This window comes from Schistocerca americana, chromosome 5 (genome assembly GCF_021461395.2).
Source record: "Schistocerca americana isolate TAMUIC-IGC-003095 chromosome 5, iqSchAmer2.1, whole genome shotgun sequence".
Classification (NCBI taxonomy): domain Eukaryota; kingdom Metazoa; phylum Arthropoda; class Insecta; order Orthoptera; family Acrididae; genus Schistocerca; species Schistocerca americana.
The window spans coordinates 297,306,782-297,323,184 of record NC_060123.1 but is presented as its reverse complement, the minus strand read 5'-3'; the positions used below and the strand labels follow the sequence as shown (position 1 = coordinate 297,323,184).

At 44.4% G+C, this 16,403-nt stretch overlaps 3 protein-coding genes across 3 annotated transcripts in view; 2 read left to right on the top strand and 1 right to left on the bottom strand.

The window, feature by feature from the left end:
- Positions 1-16,403, top strand: part of LOC124615325 (mediator of RNA polymerase II transcription subunit 20) — a 587,946-nt gene that overhangs the window by 96,455 nt on the left and 475,088 nt on the right. The window lies entirely within an intron of this gene.
- Positions 1-16,403, bottom strand: part of LOC124615324 (facilitated trehalose transporter Tret1-2 homolog) — a 387,232-nt gene that overhangs the window by 67,554 nt on the left and 303,275 nt on the right. Inside the window, exon 2 of the mRNA XM_047143124.1 lies at positions 12,216-12,371. Coding sequence (XP_046999080.1) covers positions 12,216-12,371 — 156 coding nt within the window. The remainder of the gene's footprint in view (positions 1-12,215; positions 12,372-16,403) is intronic.
- Positions 3,078-7,947, top strand: LOC124615326. The gene is made up of 2 exons (XM_047143126.1): positions 3,078-3,351; positions 7,313-7,947. Exons 1-2 carry the CDS (start codon positions 3,112-3,114, stop codon positions 7,622-7,624), a joined length of 552 nt encoding a protein of 183 aa, XP_046999082.1. The 5' UTR covers positions 3,078-3,111; the 3' UTR covers positions 7,625-7,947.

Here is a 16,403-nt window from a genome sequence, read left to right as displayed (position 1 = left end):
GGGATGGGCGGTATATAATCTAAGCGCATTTTCGTGCAATTCTGAGCGTTAGAGCTCACACATTTCCCTTTTTAGGAAACTGGCACGATTCCTCTTGATGCTCAGGACGCCAGCACGAATTTGAAAACCCGTATTGTCGCAGGCCGGCGATGGTGACTGTGGCTCGCGACAGGTGCCCGAGGCTCCAGCACCCACCAAAGAGGGCCAGCAGGCCAGAGACCACTGCCGCCGTCGCCGCAGCGGTGCGGAGTGCGGCCTATCGATTGCGGCTACGTGCCGGGCGCCCCCAGCTTCCGCAGGTGTCGCCGTCGCCGGAGGAAATGAGGCGCTACGAGTATGCAGCGTCACGTCCGCAGCTCTTGCGCGCTGCCTGTACCTGGAGGGAATTGCGTCGCGCGTGCAGAATATCCTGCGACCAGAAATCTTAGCTTATTTGTGCAAAATTAAATTATTGTAATCTGAACAGGCGACGAGGAGCATATCTGTTTAGAACTTGGTCTAGCGTCTTCACAACTTCGGCTGCCCACCGACTGCCGAGAGTGCGCGATCTCATCTGTAGCTGTTTGTTTACTGCGCGCAGGGGTCAGGGTCGAGGCCGAAGCCACCGGCCCGCGGCGTGTGCACGCGATACCGCTGTACTCGCTCCTTTTCCTGCTCTCATGGCCTAATTTTGGTCGCTATCTCGCTGGGCGGTGAGCTGTAACTAGCCCTCCGTGTTATTACAGTCAGCAAGTTCATTCACAGAGAGAAGCAGCTTACGGGTCCACAGGATGGATCGAATGGGTTAGAATGTGACTTGCTGTCGAATGACTGTGTTGCACAACGCTTTAGCTTGGAAGCGATCTTAAGGAAAGATGGAACATTACGGTTGAACGTCCCTTCGACATCGAGGTCATCCGAAGAGGTGCGTACGCTCGGTATGTTTCAAGTATGGGGAAGAAACCGACTGCCCCATTTCTAAAGGAACCACCCCGACATTTTCGGGTGCGATTTAGGGAAACCACGGAAAACCAAAATATGACTGGCCAGACGCGGATTCGAACCGTCGTCCTCCGGAAAGCCAGTCCTGATACCTAACCAATATGTAACCTTGCTCGGTAGCAGACGGTCATAGTCAGGACATCTTAATGAGACAGGGTGGGGCTATTCACCAATAGAATGCTCGTGAAATGGAGGAATTGCCGTACCTTGGACGGAAGTCAAAACAACACGAACGAAGCACGGAGGACATAAAAAGTAGACTAGCACGGGCAGAGAGAGCATTCCTGGAGAAAAGAAGTCTACTAGTATCGAATATCAGGTTTAATTTGAGGAAGAGATTTTTAAGAATGTACATTTGGAGCACAGCATTATATGCAAGTGAAACATGGACTCGGGAAGAAGAGATTAGGAGAATTTGAGAAGTGGTGCTACAGAAGGATGTTGAAAGACATTTTTCTTCGAACAATCGGCGAGTAAAGAAACACGTGGAAAATATTGAGAAGAAGAATTTACAGGTTGATAGGACAAGCATTGAGAAGTCAAGGAGTAACTTCCGTGGTGGTAGATGGAACTGCACAAGGTAAAAATTGAAGGGAAGACAGAGAATGGAACATACGCAACAAATACCTGAGGACGTTTGGTGTAAGGGCTACCGTGAGAGGTTGGCACGGGAGAGGAATTCATATTGAGGCACATCAAACCAGCCAGAAGAATAAAACAAAGAAAAGAAAAAAGGAAGAAGCGTGACTCCTGATGCATTACACTGCTAGAGAACTAGGGGCTGAAGATGTTGAGTGAAGCGCTGTTTGAGGACTTGACTTTTCTGTTACAGCTCACTGTTTCGCCCGCCACAGAGCGGAATATTGTTTTGAAAGCAGCCTTTGTACGACGGAGATTTTCCGTAATTTATCTTTCATGCAGAGGATCAAATCCTATTGTCGTAGTAGGATAGTTTGCATCAGTAGAAACGTAGTGTTGGTGTACTGACAATGACGCGCTGTATTTTTTCGTTAAGTGTACTCAGATGTGTCAGTTAGTGAAACGCTGTTAGTGACGGGACGGAGACTTTTCCCGCTCAAAATGTGGTAAGATGCTTTGAAAGGACATGTCCACATGCCCTCTACTTTGAGAATCCCGCAGGAGGTCGAACGTACATGTGCATCGACACCGTAGGTGGTGGATTCATTGTTCGTCGAGGCGAATCAATTATATGAATGCGTGATGTCTGTTCTTTCGGACATGTTCGTGAAAACAGACACCGCGCGTTCCTATGAAAACTAATATTTCGTATTCACATTCAAAAATCAAATGGCTCCAAGCACTATGGGACTTAATATCTGAGGTCATCAGTCCCCTAGACTTAGAACTGCTTAAGCCTAACTAACCTAAGGACATCACACACACACATGCCCGAGGCAGCATTCGAACCCGCGACCGTAGCAGCCGCGTCGTTCGGGACTGAAGCACCTAGAACCACTCGGCCACAGCGGCCGGCGTGTTCACATTCACTGACAAGTGAATTGTCAACTCTCATTCTAGCCTACAGCTACGTTACGGATGAGCTTGTCATCACAACCTACATTGAAGAAAGCAATACAGGCACGAAAAAATATTGTCAATTCTCTGTTCTTTTCGTGTTCGGACACATGACGGCACACTCCATACCATTGTATCACGAGACGAAGACTGCATCCGCGATAGGTATGGTCAGCTACCCGACAATTCCACTCGATACGACGCTGACGGAACATGACGCTATGCTGTAGCCTATAGTACCACTTGCAGTGTGTGAATATAGGCTTGTTGAATTTTATTAGTGTTCTACTTTTAATCAGCTGGCTGTTGTCAGCACGTTAAGACCTAATACGAATACCAAACTTAATGTCTTGACATACACCCACCACGGAGAGAGGCAGCAATAGATGCAGACTGCCTAGTACCAGTGCGCGCACAACGTGATTCATATGCAACGAGTTGTTGATCCGTGGTGTTGTGGTCAGCGCTTTAACCGAGCTGGGTGGCTATCGGCAGGGGACGTTTATCTGTGCTGCCGGCAGCGGCTGACCTCTGACCGCAAGCCGCAGGCACTGTTCGGCCGGTGGTCATCCGGAGAGTCGTCCGCCAGATACGATGGCCGCCGGAACACCCGCTACGCCTCTGCTCGGCTCCGTCCTCTTGGTTGCCGCGGCGATGTTGGGACAGCCGGGCGCCGGCTTTCCTGTGGAGCTGCCGGCCACCAACCGCTCTCTGGAGCTGGGCGACTGCTCCTGGGTGGAGGAGGGCTCGCGGGGACACCTGGGAACCGTGGTGTCGCGCTGCTCGGTGCCGAACGCGCGCCTCTCCACGCATGTCACTCTCAGGACCACGCAGGTGAGCCCCGGGGCTAGCAAATAAACAGCCTTACACGTGCTTGCTTGGTGCTGAAGCAGTGAGGGAGCCCATCCCGGATATAACCAGAACGAATACACTTATAGGTCCCCATAAAATTCAACCTGTAGAACTGTCTGTCGGCAATAGCTTCAGAGCGTGTGTCATTGCACAAGGTCAAAATTTTGAGCGCTTGATATGTGATTCAGAATAGTGAACACGCAAAACCCGTCACTGGACAAAGCGAGGGTAGACCCGGCTGTGGCGGGAACTAGAACGATGACGTGACTAGAAGATACAGCAACTACTTCAAAGTAGTGCGTGTTCGTACCTCGCAGTGCAATTAAGGAAAATGGTCGCGTAAAATGCCATCGCAGGCAGCTATGACTGTTTCCTATTAACCCTAGCAGTACCGACGCACTTTCCATAACACGTAATACCAAGAAGAAAGGAGGGGGGAGACTTTGTGCCCACCACCAAAAAACCTAAAAAGATTCGTTAAATGTTTTAAACTTCTTAAGACACAATGGAAGTAAAGGCATTAGCTGCCGGTTAGCGTTCCTAGGATGGAACCCGGATCTCTTGCCTACTAGGAAGATACGTTGATCATTACACCATCCAGACAGAGTGGTCACCACAACTGCACAAATTACATTTAGATTCTCGTAAGGGTTCGATCTGAGTGTGCATCTGCACAGGAAGTGATCACTGGCCGTCCTCGCTATACTTACATATATGTGGTGGCTTTTTTTTTTCCGGCGCAAACTTTCCCCCTTGATACAAATCAGTGTCCACTGGCAGCCAAGGTCTTTAATTCCCTTATGTCTTGATTCATGGTGGCTGGAGGATCAAAGTGGTTGCCTGTTCTTTTGGACATGTCCGAAAGAACAGGCACCGTACATATATGTATTTAACTTTTATTAACGACAAACTTTTTAAATAGATTCTGATGTATAAGTGGGGTACAGAACCTGAAAATATTTTTAGCACAACCTTAGCAACACCAACGCATTTTCCGTAATGTTTGCACTGATAGGAGGGCTACGTTTGACCGCAAAATATTTAAAAAATACAAATTTTGATAACTGTCGTTGATTTTCATTCATACCTTTTAAAGTTAAGTCTGAGAAGAGCCCTGAACGTGAAAGTACCAATATGACATTCGTTGCGAAAAGTCACTGTCACTACTAAGAACGTGAAAATAACCGTTATGACATTGTGAAAAGTCACATTCACTACTAAGACTTAAATTTCTGTTACGTTTTACTGAAAAACTTAAAACAGTTACTGAATCTGATATAAAAAATCATTAAAAACAATAAATATATTTTTCATAATTTTAAAAGGTAAAGTACCAGACTAGATTACGTTATTTTCACAAGGTTGGCACAAAGTCATCGTCGTCGTCCCTCCCCCCTAGTATTACGAGTGTTAAACCTAGTAAATTTAATAAAGATGAGAAGGAGAAAGGAGTGACAGTCCTGATGGAAAACCAGATGGAATGTGCGTGAAAAATGCTAAAACTTCAGGAAATACATGATGAGCAAATTACGATAGGGGAAAAGGGCACGGTCCTGAGCGAATGGGGATTCAAGCAAATACTGCAAAGAAGAAGAAGAAGAAGCAGCAAAGTGCACACAATAAATATTCCGTTGTAAATATGGATGAATATGTCACTAGGCAGCAATTTTTGTGAGATTGTGAGCATTAAAACGAAATGCCAAATTTGCGAAAACTGAACACGTTGTGATGAACAAAATCGCTGAAAACCTGCGTAATAGGTACTTATAAACCATTTTCTTAAAAGTAAAGCACCTGCGTGCACTATATTTTTTCCTTTCCGCTTGCCCCAGGATATGGATGCCCTTGCACTCTTTTCCTGACTGGTTTTCGGCGTTTTTGCCTTGTTAGTATTTGACCAAATTTTTTACATGTTAATCCGTTGAAGTCCCTTTTTAAAATCTATTTCCAGTGCTACAGAAAATAGTAAATAGTTTCTTTAAGGCGGCGTAATTCAGAAGCTATAAACGTGAAAAATTACTTACGTATCTTAGAAAATACCCCGATACAAGTGCAGAAACCGCTCCCAAACATACATAAGCAAAACGAGGATAATGGAATGTAGTCGAATTAAACCAGGTGATGCAGAGAGAATTAGACTAGGAAATGAGAGACAGTAGTAAATCAATTTTGCTATTTGGGAAGCGAAAAACTGATGATGCTGATGATGGTCGAAATAGGATAGAAAATGTAGACTGGGAATGACAAGAAAAGCATTTCTGAAGAAGAGAAATTTGCTAACATCGAGTATATATCTAAGTGTCAGGAAGTCCTTTCTGAAAGTATTTGTATGGTGTGTAGGCATGTATGGAAGTGAAGCATGGACGCTAAACAAAATACACAAGAAGAGAATAGAAGCTTTTGAAATGTGGCGCTTTAGAAGAATGCTGAAGATTAGGTGGGTAGACTATGTAACTAATGAGAAGGTACTGAATAGAATTGGGGAGAAGAGGAATTTGGGTACAACCTGACTAGAAGAAGTGATCGATTGGTGGAAAACATTCTGAGGCATCAAGGGATCACCAATTTAGTGCTGGAGGGAATCGTGGGGGGTAAAAATCATAGCGGTAGACCAAGAGATGAATACAGTAAGCAGATTCATAGGGATGTAGGTTGCAGTAGTTACTCGGAAATGACCGAGCGAGGTGGCGCAGTGGTTAGCACACTGGACTCGCATTCGGGAGGACGACGGTTCAATCCCGTCTCCAGCCATCCTGATTTAGGTTTTCCGTGATTTCCCTAAATCGTTTCAGGCAAATGCCGGGATGGTTCCTTTGAAAGGGCACGGCCGATTTCCTTCCCAATCCTTCCCTAACCCGAGCTTGCGCTCCGTCTCTAATGACCTCGTTGTCGACGGGACGTTAAACACTAACCACCACCACCTTACTCGGAAATGAAAGAGGCTTGCACTGGTTAGAGTAGCATGGAGAGCGCACCAAACCAGTCTTTGGACTGAAGATCACAACAACAAACAACAACCGTGACAAAAAATAAAAACACCTACAGCCGTTCTTATAATTTTAATTTATTTTATCGCTACCAGTTTCAACGCTTCATTGCGTCATCTTCAGGCCGTCTTTGATGAGGTACAGGTTGATATGAACACCATACATAACCCATCAGTTGCCATCATTACTGGATACGCAGATAATGTGTCAGTCCAACCATCAACTGAGTTGGCAGTTGATGGTTGGAGTGCTGACACATTATCTGTGTATCCAGTAATGCTGGCAACTGATGGATTATGCATGGTGATCATATCAGTTGGCAGTTGATGGTTGGAGTACTGACACATCTGCGTATCCAGTAATGCTGGCAATTGATGGGTTATGTATGGTGATCATATCAACCTGTACCTCATCAAAGACGGCCTGAAGATGACGCAATGAAGCGTTGAAACTGGTAGCGACAAAATAAATTAAAATCATTAGGACGGCTGTAGGTGTTTTTGTTTTTTGTCACGATAGTAAACACTCGTCGTCCCAGAGACATCCCGCTAAAAGGATGGACATACACAAACAATAGCACTATTCGTGGTACTTATGCGAGATATGCGTTGGCGGCAGTAGGATCGTTGTGCAGTCATCTCCAATTGCCAATTCTCTAAGAAAAGAACGTCGCCATCCCTCCAGGGATTCCCATTTGAGTTTTTGTTGTGGCAACTTTTCCGTAAAGAACATCTGTCACTCACTTTGTTAATCATCCAGATATAGTTTACGAGCTGAGGCGGTCTTTGGGAACTGAGGGAACAGTCGTCGGAGGATCGTTAGATGAGTGTTATTATTTGACTGCCAGTACTGGAGTAAAGCAGTGAAGCTGATGACCTGAGTCGGAATAAGCGCGAATAGAATAAGACAGCCTGCCTTAGTGTAGGGACGAGTGCGACTGTAGTGTGCGGTCGCAGGTGGTGTACGCGGGCGAGGCCCCCACGTGCACGATCAGCTGCGTGCGCGCCCTGGACCAGCTAGCGGAGACGGCGCAGCTGAACGTGACGCTGACAGGCGGCGGGCCCGGGCACACGTTCGTGTCGCTGGAGGTGCGCGCGCCCGTCGGATACGGCTACTTCTTCACCGTGGACGCCTTCCTCAACTGCACGGGCGGCGTCGTGCCCGCGCTGCGGCAGACCTACCTGCCGGCGCCCTCCGACGTCGACGTCACCGGTGCGGGGGCGTCCGCCCCCTCCTGCTGGCCCTGCGCCGGCGGCTCCTGGTACTGACCACTCACCGTCCGAGCTAGTCCCAGTGAAATTCGCCCCGCCGTGTGGCAATGTCGCCGTGTGTAACAATTCAACTCCTTGGCCAACTACAGCAGTGGCTCGAACTTTGATATTTTACTCATTACGGAATTTTTATTCAGAGACCTCGCCCTGCTGTCTTTCAAAAGACAGACTTGGTGTTACACTAACGAGGACGGGTCCAGTAAGAGCATAATGAAAGTAGTAGGCGTTCGAGAATATTTTGTTATAATTATTCATTGCCAGTTTCAAATTTAAACTTACCAAAGGAGAGTAATAAAGTTTGGCGAATATTAGTAAATATATTCGGCATGTTACTTGCTGAAGAAGAAACATCTTTTTGTTTGACAGGGCTGTAAACATGACTAAATTTTGTACCGTATGTATTCGGCATGGTCGAGACATACCAGTGTCAAAGTATTTTCTACCCATGTTACTCAGTATTACAATTTTCAGCATTACCGTCATCTCTAATTTCATTATCAATTTATTGTCAATCGGGTTCCGCGCTACACGTCATCTAGATCTCACAACACATATTGACTGAATTTTCCCAAACGACATCCATCAGAAACCCCACGTGAAAATAAGCGGCGTTCGGGAAAATTCATCCACTATGTATTTTGAGAGCCTGATGATGAAGAAGTGACCGTCGAAACAAGTGGTCAGTAAATTGATAATGAAATTATAGCTAACGGTAGCGCTGAAAATTGTAATATTCCTATCGGCTGTGGTCCTCTCTTCATATTTAGCAAGGATAGATATGCGGAAATTGCTCGATGCTCAGTGTCATCAAGTATGAATGGTTTTTTGAAATGTGTTGTGGACCCTTCTCTGACTGATGCATGACTGTGGACACAAATCATACTTTGATTTTTTAACTGGCGCTTCGTTTTCAAAAATAAATATATCAATAAATATTATAAAAACGTGTGTGTATATTCCACATCTTCTCCTAAACCATAGGTCCGATTTCAACCAAACTTGGTACACATATCCCTTACTGTCAGGCAACAATCGCTTTGGCGGTAAAAACTACCTACCTATCATAGTCCACATGACGGGACATGATAAACACTGGCATGCGTGAAAAATTGTCGCATTGTGCATGACATTTAAATTTCTTACTTCTGTGCTACTTACTCTATTCGCAACATGTTTCACAGACAGTATTCACATATACCACTAAATGTACCTACACAAATATATCATTATACGACTCATACTTCAAGAGATATGACGTCAACAACACTGAGATTCGTGAAAAAACGCCGCATCGTGCATGAAATTTTAAAACATCTATTTTTTGCTTCGAGGACACTCCTACGGTCGAGTCAACTTACGGAAATCCCTGACAACTGGCAGCGCTTTTGACAGCTTTCGACTGCGAAGTGCAAATGGCTTTAGGCGAAATAGCCGTCTATAGAGCTTTAAAGAGGCGTTGTCATAGAGACGTTTACAAAACCGCGTTGTAGAAACGAGAAGCTGCTGCGCCCCTTCCACTTCAAGAGACTGCAGTTTCCCGAGACATTGCCATTACAGTTACATGTGACAGGGGCAGTATGTTAAATATTGTGAAATGGACCTGATATCACCATGTTTTTATCATGGACAACTTTATGTCGCTTGTTCAAGGATGAGCTCACCGAAGCATTTATTCGTCGTAGCTCCTGGACATGTAACTAGAAACATTGCTTATAATCAGTTACTGGGTTAAATAAAAATTACAAAGAATTTCTATTTTACATATTATGTTTCTTAATTTCGATTACATTTGTGCATTATGCGTGTTTCTTCACACACCTATTTCATAATTTCAAAGGTGTTCGTCCGAACACATAGAAATGAAATTTTTTCGAAATTACACTCCAAAAACAGTTCCTTTTTATTTTCGTTTCTAATTGAAATTTGGTAAAATGAGTACCCGGCCAATGCCAGGTTTGTCAGGTGGTAAATAAAAATAGAAAACTTCTAACCTGTGCTGTTTTTGCTGTATGTGATGATTGCTCTGCACACTGTGAGAAAAAAATCAAATGGCTCTGAGCTCTATGGGACTCAACTGCTGTGGTCATAAGTCCCCTAGAACTTAGAACTACTTAAACCTAACTAACCTAAGGACATCACACACATCCATGCCCGAGGCAGGATTCGAACCTGCGACCGTAGCGGTCGTGCGGTTCCAGACTGCACTGTGAGAAAATGTGCTAAATAATCTGTAATGTTTACTTATATAGATAGTATATTGAGTCGCTGTAAAATAGAACATTTCTTTACCGCAATTGAGCGTTACAGTCGATCTGTACAGTTTATAAGAAACGTGGGTAGGTCGAATTAATTCATAACGGAGACACAAAGCTCCCGCTGGAGTTACGCCATGTAGTACGTGTGCGAAAAGTATCTGGGAATAGGGAATTGGAGACTTACGAGTAGTGCCGACTCGGCCCGAGTAGGACTAGAGCTGCACGGGGGAAAAAATACACGGCGAGTGAAAAAAATGTGACATAATAGCTCATGCTGCCAAGTGGCTCACAATGTCCATTAATACTCGTTGACACATGCAGAAAGGAACTTATTGAAAGTTTCTGCCCTTATTCTCTCTCTCTCTCTCTCTCTCTCTCTCTCTCTCTCTCTCTCTCTCTCTCACACACACACACACACACGCACGCGCGCGCGCGCGAATCAATGTTGTACGCTTACTGGTTTGGTTGCTGCACAACGTAAGTAAAGTAGCGGTAAAGAAAAAAAATAACTGCTAGATATTGCATCTCAAATACATGGTGTGTCTGAAATGTGCCAAACACTTTTTTCTTCTATTTTGGAAAATAAAACGTTTTCTTCAAAATTGACTGTCAGTAAGTTCCAGTAACGTCAAAAGCCAGTACGTATATTTTTCACTAAAGAAATTAAATCATGCAGATAGTACACAGCGGTTTACCGGTTTGGCTCATATGCTGTCCGTGAGTGACCAGCATGCTGAGGGACTAAGCTCTGTATCCTTCATGCAACGCAGCCACAACGTAAATGCTTCTTGTAAAAATTGAAGGTAACAGTCTGAAGCGCTTTATTTTCGTTACACTGAAGGTCACTAATTTCTGTTGTAATAACCATCACCACACCAAGATTCCACAACATATGACGAGCCTGTGCTCAGAGCCGCCGTGTAAAAATTAGTGTTTCAAACCCATAGCCAAGAGGGCGTAAGAAGTTACCGGTCAGCTCGCAGCACTGTTGCCAGCTGTCAGCTGCGAAGCGCTAACAGCTGCAGGCGACATCAGTAGTCATTTACATAAGTATGACAACACTGACGCGTTGCCATAGAGATTTACAAAGTTGGTGGAGGTCGGCGCGCGCGAAACGGCCGCGCCCAGCCCTCTGCAACTGTCAGGAATCAACTGACGCCGACTTAGCTACAGTACTGACGTCAAAAGTTCGTATTGAGGTTATGATGATATAGGATGATACTGTATAATTATTATGGCCTGATGACGAGTTTTGGGCTGGAAGCATGTAAAAGACACGACTATAACTACATGATTCACTGATGTTGCTACTGGATGCAACCATTTTGGTATTACGCAGCATATCTGAGCTATGGGTATTAAAAAAAAAAAATATTTCCTTGCTGTAATGTTGGTATTTAATATCACAGATGCTTTTTCCCTTTTATATAAAAAGCATCTGCTGTGGATGCTCTGGAAAAATAAACAGTCGGGACTTTTGCCTTTCGCGGGCAAGTGCTCTACCATCTGAGCTACCCAAGCACGACTCACGCCCCGTCCTCACAACTTTTACTTCCGTCAGTACCTCTCCTCCGAGCTTCTGTAAAGTTTGGAAGGTAGGAGACGATGTACTGGCGGAAGCAAAGTTGTGAGGAAGCAAAGTTGTGAGGACGGGGCGTGAGTCGTGCTTGGGTAGCTCAGATGGTAGAGCACTTGCCCGCGAAAGGCAAAGGTCCCGAGTTCGAGTCTCGGTCCGGCACACAGTTTTAATCTGCCAGAAAGTTTCATATCAGCGCACACTCCGCTGGAGAGTGAAAATCTCATTCTAGAATAAACAGTTTTTATTTATTTATTTGTTGCCTGATGTGGGCCTACTTCCACCCGTATGGTCACGGGTCGGACGACGCACTTAAACTTGACTTACGAAAATTTGACACACATTCGCATCGATATTTTCTGTTTTCCTACGTTTGCGGATCCTGTTCTGTGTTTGCTATGAGATGTGAGCACTTCACTAATGAGTCGGTATTCAATTAAGATGGCCGCCAACGACAACGAATGGAAGAACTGTTTCCTTACTTAGCGTCTGTTTTTATTTAGACAAATTGTATGCTGCCTCAGGGCATAGTATGAAGTTACTTCTCATATAAAAGGAGAACCGCATCTGGGGTATTCAATAATAGTATTGCAGCAAGCAAAATTAACGAGTATTTGTATAGTTGCTGCGGAAACGAACTTGATGCTTGAGCTAGCTGACGGAATTAAATGTATTTGGTTAAAAAAAAAAAATGTGCGGCGTCGTCAGCTCTCCCACTGTGCTGCCACGAGGGCGAGATCGGAAGTGGGCGGCCTACCTGCGATAAGTGCTGCGGCCGGTCCGGCTTGGTGACGACGCTGACGGTGGAGCTGCGCAACGGCACCTTGCAGCCCGTCGATGTCGGCGTCGCTGTTGCTGTCGCTGTCAAGGCCGCCGCCGAGCCATCGGCGGGGTCGGTCGGCATCACCGTCACCTGAAACATCCATTTGTACCAGGGTTACATTATATTTGCAAGTGGGTTCTTCTATTTGTGGCGCTCATTATCGCTTATATTTCGGCAGTATTCAAAATTCTAATCTCCATTTCGTTCTTCTACTTGTCATTTGTTGTTTACATGTGTATTGTTTCTAGTTTTGAAATTATTACGTTCGAACATTTGCATCTTCAGCGCTAAAAGTTTTTCAGCACTCATAAGATGAAACCTCTAATGTCACCTAGGCGTAACTCGTCTGACGAATCGTAACCCGTGACAGACATAGAAGTCAGTTGTGTGGGCTGTGAAGAAAAAGACAAGAAAAAAATAATCCGGGCAGGGAAGGGGGGGAGGATGATGTCAGCTACCGACAATGGTACATTTGTCATTTTACCGAGCGAGGTGGCGCAATGGTTAGCACACTGGACTCGCATGCGGGAGGACGACGGTTTAAACTCGCGTCCGGCCAGCCTGATTTAGGTTTTCCGCGACTTCACTAAATCACTTCAGGCAAATGCCGGATGGTTCCCTTGACGGGGCACGGCCTACTTTCTTCACCATCCTTCCCTAATCCGATGGGACCGATGACCTCACAGTTTGGTCCTTCCCCAAATCAACCAATCAGCAACAACAGTTTATTTTCAGCGGGCTCCAATATGGCACAAACGAACTAATATTTACCATAAGATTACAGTTTAATATTGAATTAGAGGTTAAGTTGCGGACAGGTACAATTAAGACACACTTAGGTAAAGCATTCGACCACAGTCTTCGTCAGTAACACACACACACACACACACACACACACGCACGCACATACGACCGCCAACTTCAGCATCTCGGGCTTGAATGCAACTATCACGTGATGCAAGCAGCAATTTGGAGGGGGCAGGGAAGTGTGAATAGTGTGTGTGTATCTTATATTGATGAAGCCTGTGGCCGAAAGCTTTACGTAATTGTCTGCCTCTCTGCAACTTGTGTCTTCTTTTCAGTAAGTAGTAATCCATCTTTTCCTACATTGTTGATATTCGTACCTTGAGTTTCCATTTTTGAATTAGAGGTTACATGTAGCGCTCAGTGAAACAAGTCGATACTGACGGATTACAAGGATACGACACGAACACTGATATTTCAGCCATTGTCAACAGCATTTTGAAACGAATTTTGCCTGTTGCACCCCGTAATGTTACAACCGGAATTTCGGATAAATTGAAGACTGCGATACAAAGTGGCTTGTTTGACTAGTTGCGTAATTACTGTAAATAAGACAGATATTACAAGAACTTTCTGCATCGGAAAAATAACCTGATTAAATAACCTCATTACAATCACGATGTTGTGTCCCAAAATCAGAAAAGAAATATACATAAGAAAGAAGATACATCGAGTATCATAAAAAGAAGTGTTGTAGGTGGAATGGAGACGACAGTGTACCGTACTAGTATATATCGTAAAGAAACTGAAGCCATTATCACGAAACGAACGCCGGCCGGAGTGGCCGTGCGGTTCCAGGCGCTACAGTCTGGAACCGAGCGACCGCTACGGTCGCAGGTTCGAATCCTGCCTCGGGCATGGGTGTGTGTGATGTCATAGTGCTCAGAGCCATTTGAACGAAATGAACTTTATAGCTACGTTGTTAAAATAGAGACTGATGTTTACAGTTACGAATGTATGTAAGAAGCAGGAGTAAAGCGAAGTGGTTATAGCAAAAATAACCATTTTTCACAACAAAACAAACTGAGTATGGCAAAAAAAAAGCTGTACAGCTGGCATCGAGACATTGCGTAGTACTAGCAAAACCATGACAACGAAATATAAATCTAAATGCGCACCAAGAAGGGAAATCACAAAAGCTGTTGTTATTAAGTACCCTGTCAAAGGGTACGGACAGTGTCGCAAATTCCTTTTTAATTCGAAAGTGCTGTGCATGGGTCGGAATGATGAAGTGACAGGAAGCCGATAACTTACATTACCAGCCAACTGTCATCGCCAGCTGTCTTTGCATCTAAAACTTCAGATATCGAGAACTGTTGAAGGAGGTGAAAATTCGTCTCCTTGAAGTAGACTGTTTATGTTTGGAACCGTACTAGAACTAGTAGTTGGCCGAGCGGTTCTAGGCGCTACAGTCTGGAACCGCGCGACCGCTACGGTTGCAGGTTCGAATCCTACCTCGGACGTGGATGTGTGTGATGTCCTTAGGTTAGTTAGGTTTAAGTAGTTCTAAGTTCTAGGGGTCTGATGACCTCATAAGTTAAGTCCCATAGTGCTCAGAGTTATTTGAACCATTTTAGAACTAGTTTCCTATTTTTCATTGACATCAAACAATGTAATATGCCATTTATTACGGTAAGCAGTATCAAGAACTATTTCAGATTCTAATAAAACTATTGGGCTTAATTCAGAACAGAGAAATGAGACTGTGGGAAAAGTGCACTTACAGTGTACCAGGCTCTTTCATTGCGTGCTGAAATTGTTAATTGTTTGTTCAATGAATGATGGGAAGTGAGCGCGACAGATTACCAATCACATATGGACAGTCAATGACATCGCTCGGTCGTAATGTCGAAATAGCTTTCCTTCCTATTAAACTGTATGAACTATCGTATGTCTGCAGGCTTCCGCAGTCGTTGTCACTGAAGGTATAATATTTTAGGTAGTTAGGCTGCGTCACATTTCTTTCATACAATCGAACTAACTCAACCGTGGACACCGTTCAGTTTATCTTGGACACCAGAAGATCCTAAAGAAGAACCCAGCAGATTAGTTGAAACGTCGACCGCCTAGAATAAATATGTGGCGGGGTAACAACCCAGAAGATTTTACTTCCAGTTTCATTGTATTGCCTAATGACGTAACGATTGCCTGGAATGTCTTAACCAGCGCAACAAACCGCATTCTTATAGTGTGGTTGTTAATTCCCTTTGGGTTCCGTCGGACATATCATCCCAACCGTTTGTAAGACTAAAATAAACCCCGGCCGTGGTGGCCGAGCGGTTCTAGGCGCTACAGTCTGGATCCGCGCGACCGCTGCGGTCGCAGGTTCGAATCCTGCCTCGGGCATGAATGTGTGTGATGTCCTTAGGATAGTTAGGTTTAAGTAGTTCTAAGTTCTAGGAGACTAATGACCTCAGAAGGTAAGTACCATAGTGCTCAAAGCCATTTGAACTAAAATAAACGCACCTGTGAGTTTAAAATAAACTATTAGTGAATCCCAAGTGCTTGAACGAATAATGTAAACTTATCTGACAGCCCTGCGCCACCATCCCCCTCCCTCATACACGCACACACAAATCAAGCACGCCACTTTAACCCTTAACTACAATGGTCATTCACAGGAACACAATTACTATGTAGGGGTCTCACACACCGCATTTTTCTATTTTATATATCAAACCAGAATTTTGCTGAATATATACAGGGTGTTACAAAAAGGTACGGCCAAACTTTCAGGAAACATTCCTCACACACAAATAAAGAAAAGATGTTATGTGGACATGTGTCCGGAAACACTTAATTTCCATGTTAGAGCTCATTTTAGTTTCGTCAGTATGTTCTTCCACCTACGCTCAATGGAGCACGTTATCATGATTTCATACGGGATACTGTACCTGTGATGCTAGAACATGTGCCTTCACAAGTACGACACAACATGTGGTTCATGCACGATGGAGCTCCTGCACATTTCAGTCGAAGTCTTTCGCTAACGGAGGACATTTTGAACATTTCCTGTAACAAAGTCTTTGAAGTCACGCTGGTACGTTCTGTTGCTATGTGTTTCCATTCCATGATTAATGTGATTTGAAGAGAAGTAATAAAATGAGCTCTAACATGGAAATTAAGCGTTTCCGGACACATGTCCACATAACACATTTTCTTTCTTTGTGTGTGGGGAATGTATCCTGAAAGTTTGGCCGTACCTTTTTGTAACGCCCTGTATAGTTTCTTGACTTCCAGTCAATCATTACACTTCTTAGAGGTGGCTTTTGGAGAAATTTGATTTTTTTTTAAACACTGCGGTAGTTTAAACACTTC

What these genes read in the sequence shown, in the direction of transcription:
- LOC124615326 (XM_047143126.1), top strand. Translation starts at nt 3,112, where the DNA reads ATGGCCGCCGGAACACCCGCTACGCCTCTGCTCGGCTCCGTCCTCTTG. An exon ending in TCACTCTCAGGACCACGCAG is followed by an intron (nt 3,352 to 7,312) that starts GTGAGCCCCGGG and finishes GTGCGGTCGCAG; the next exon opens with GTGGTGTACGCGGGCGAGGC.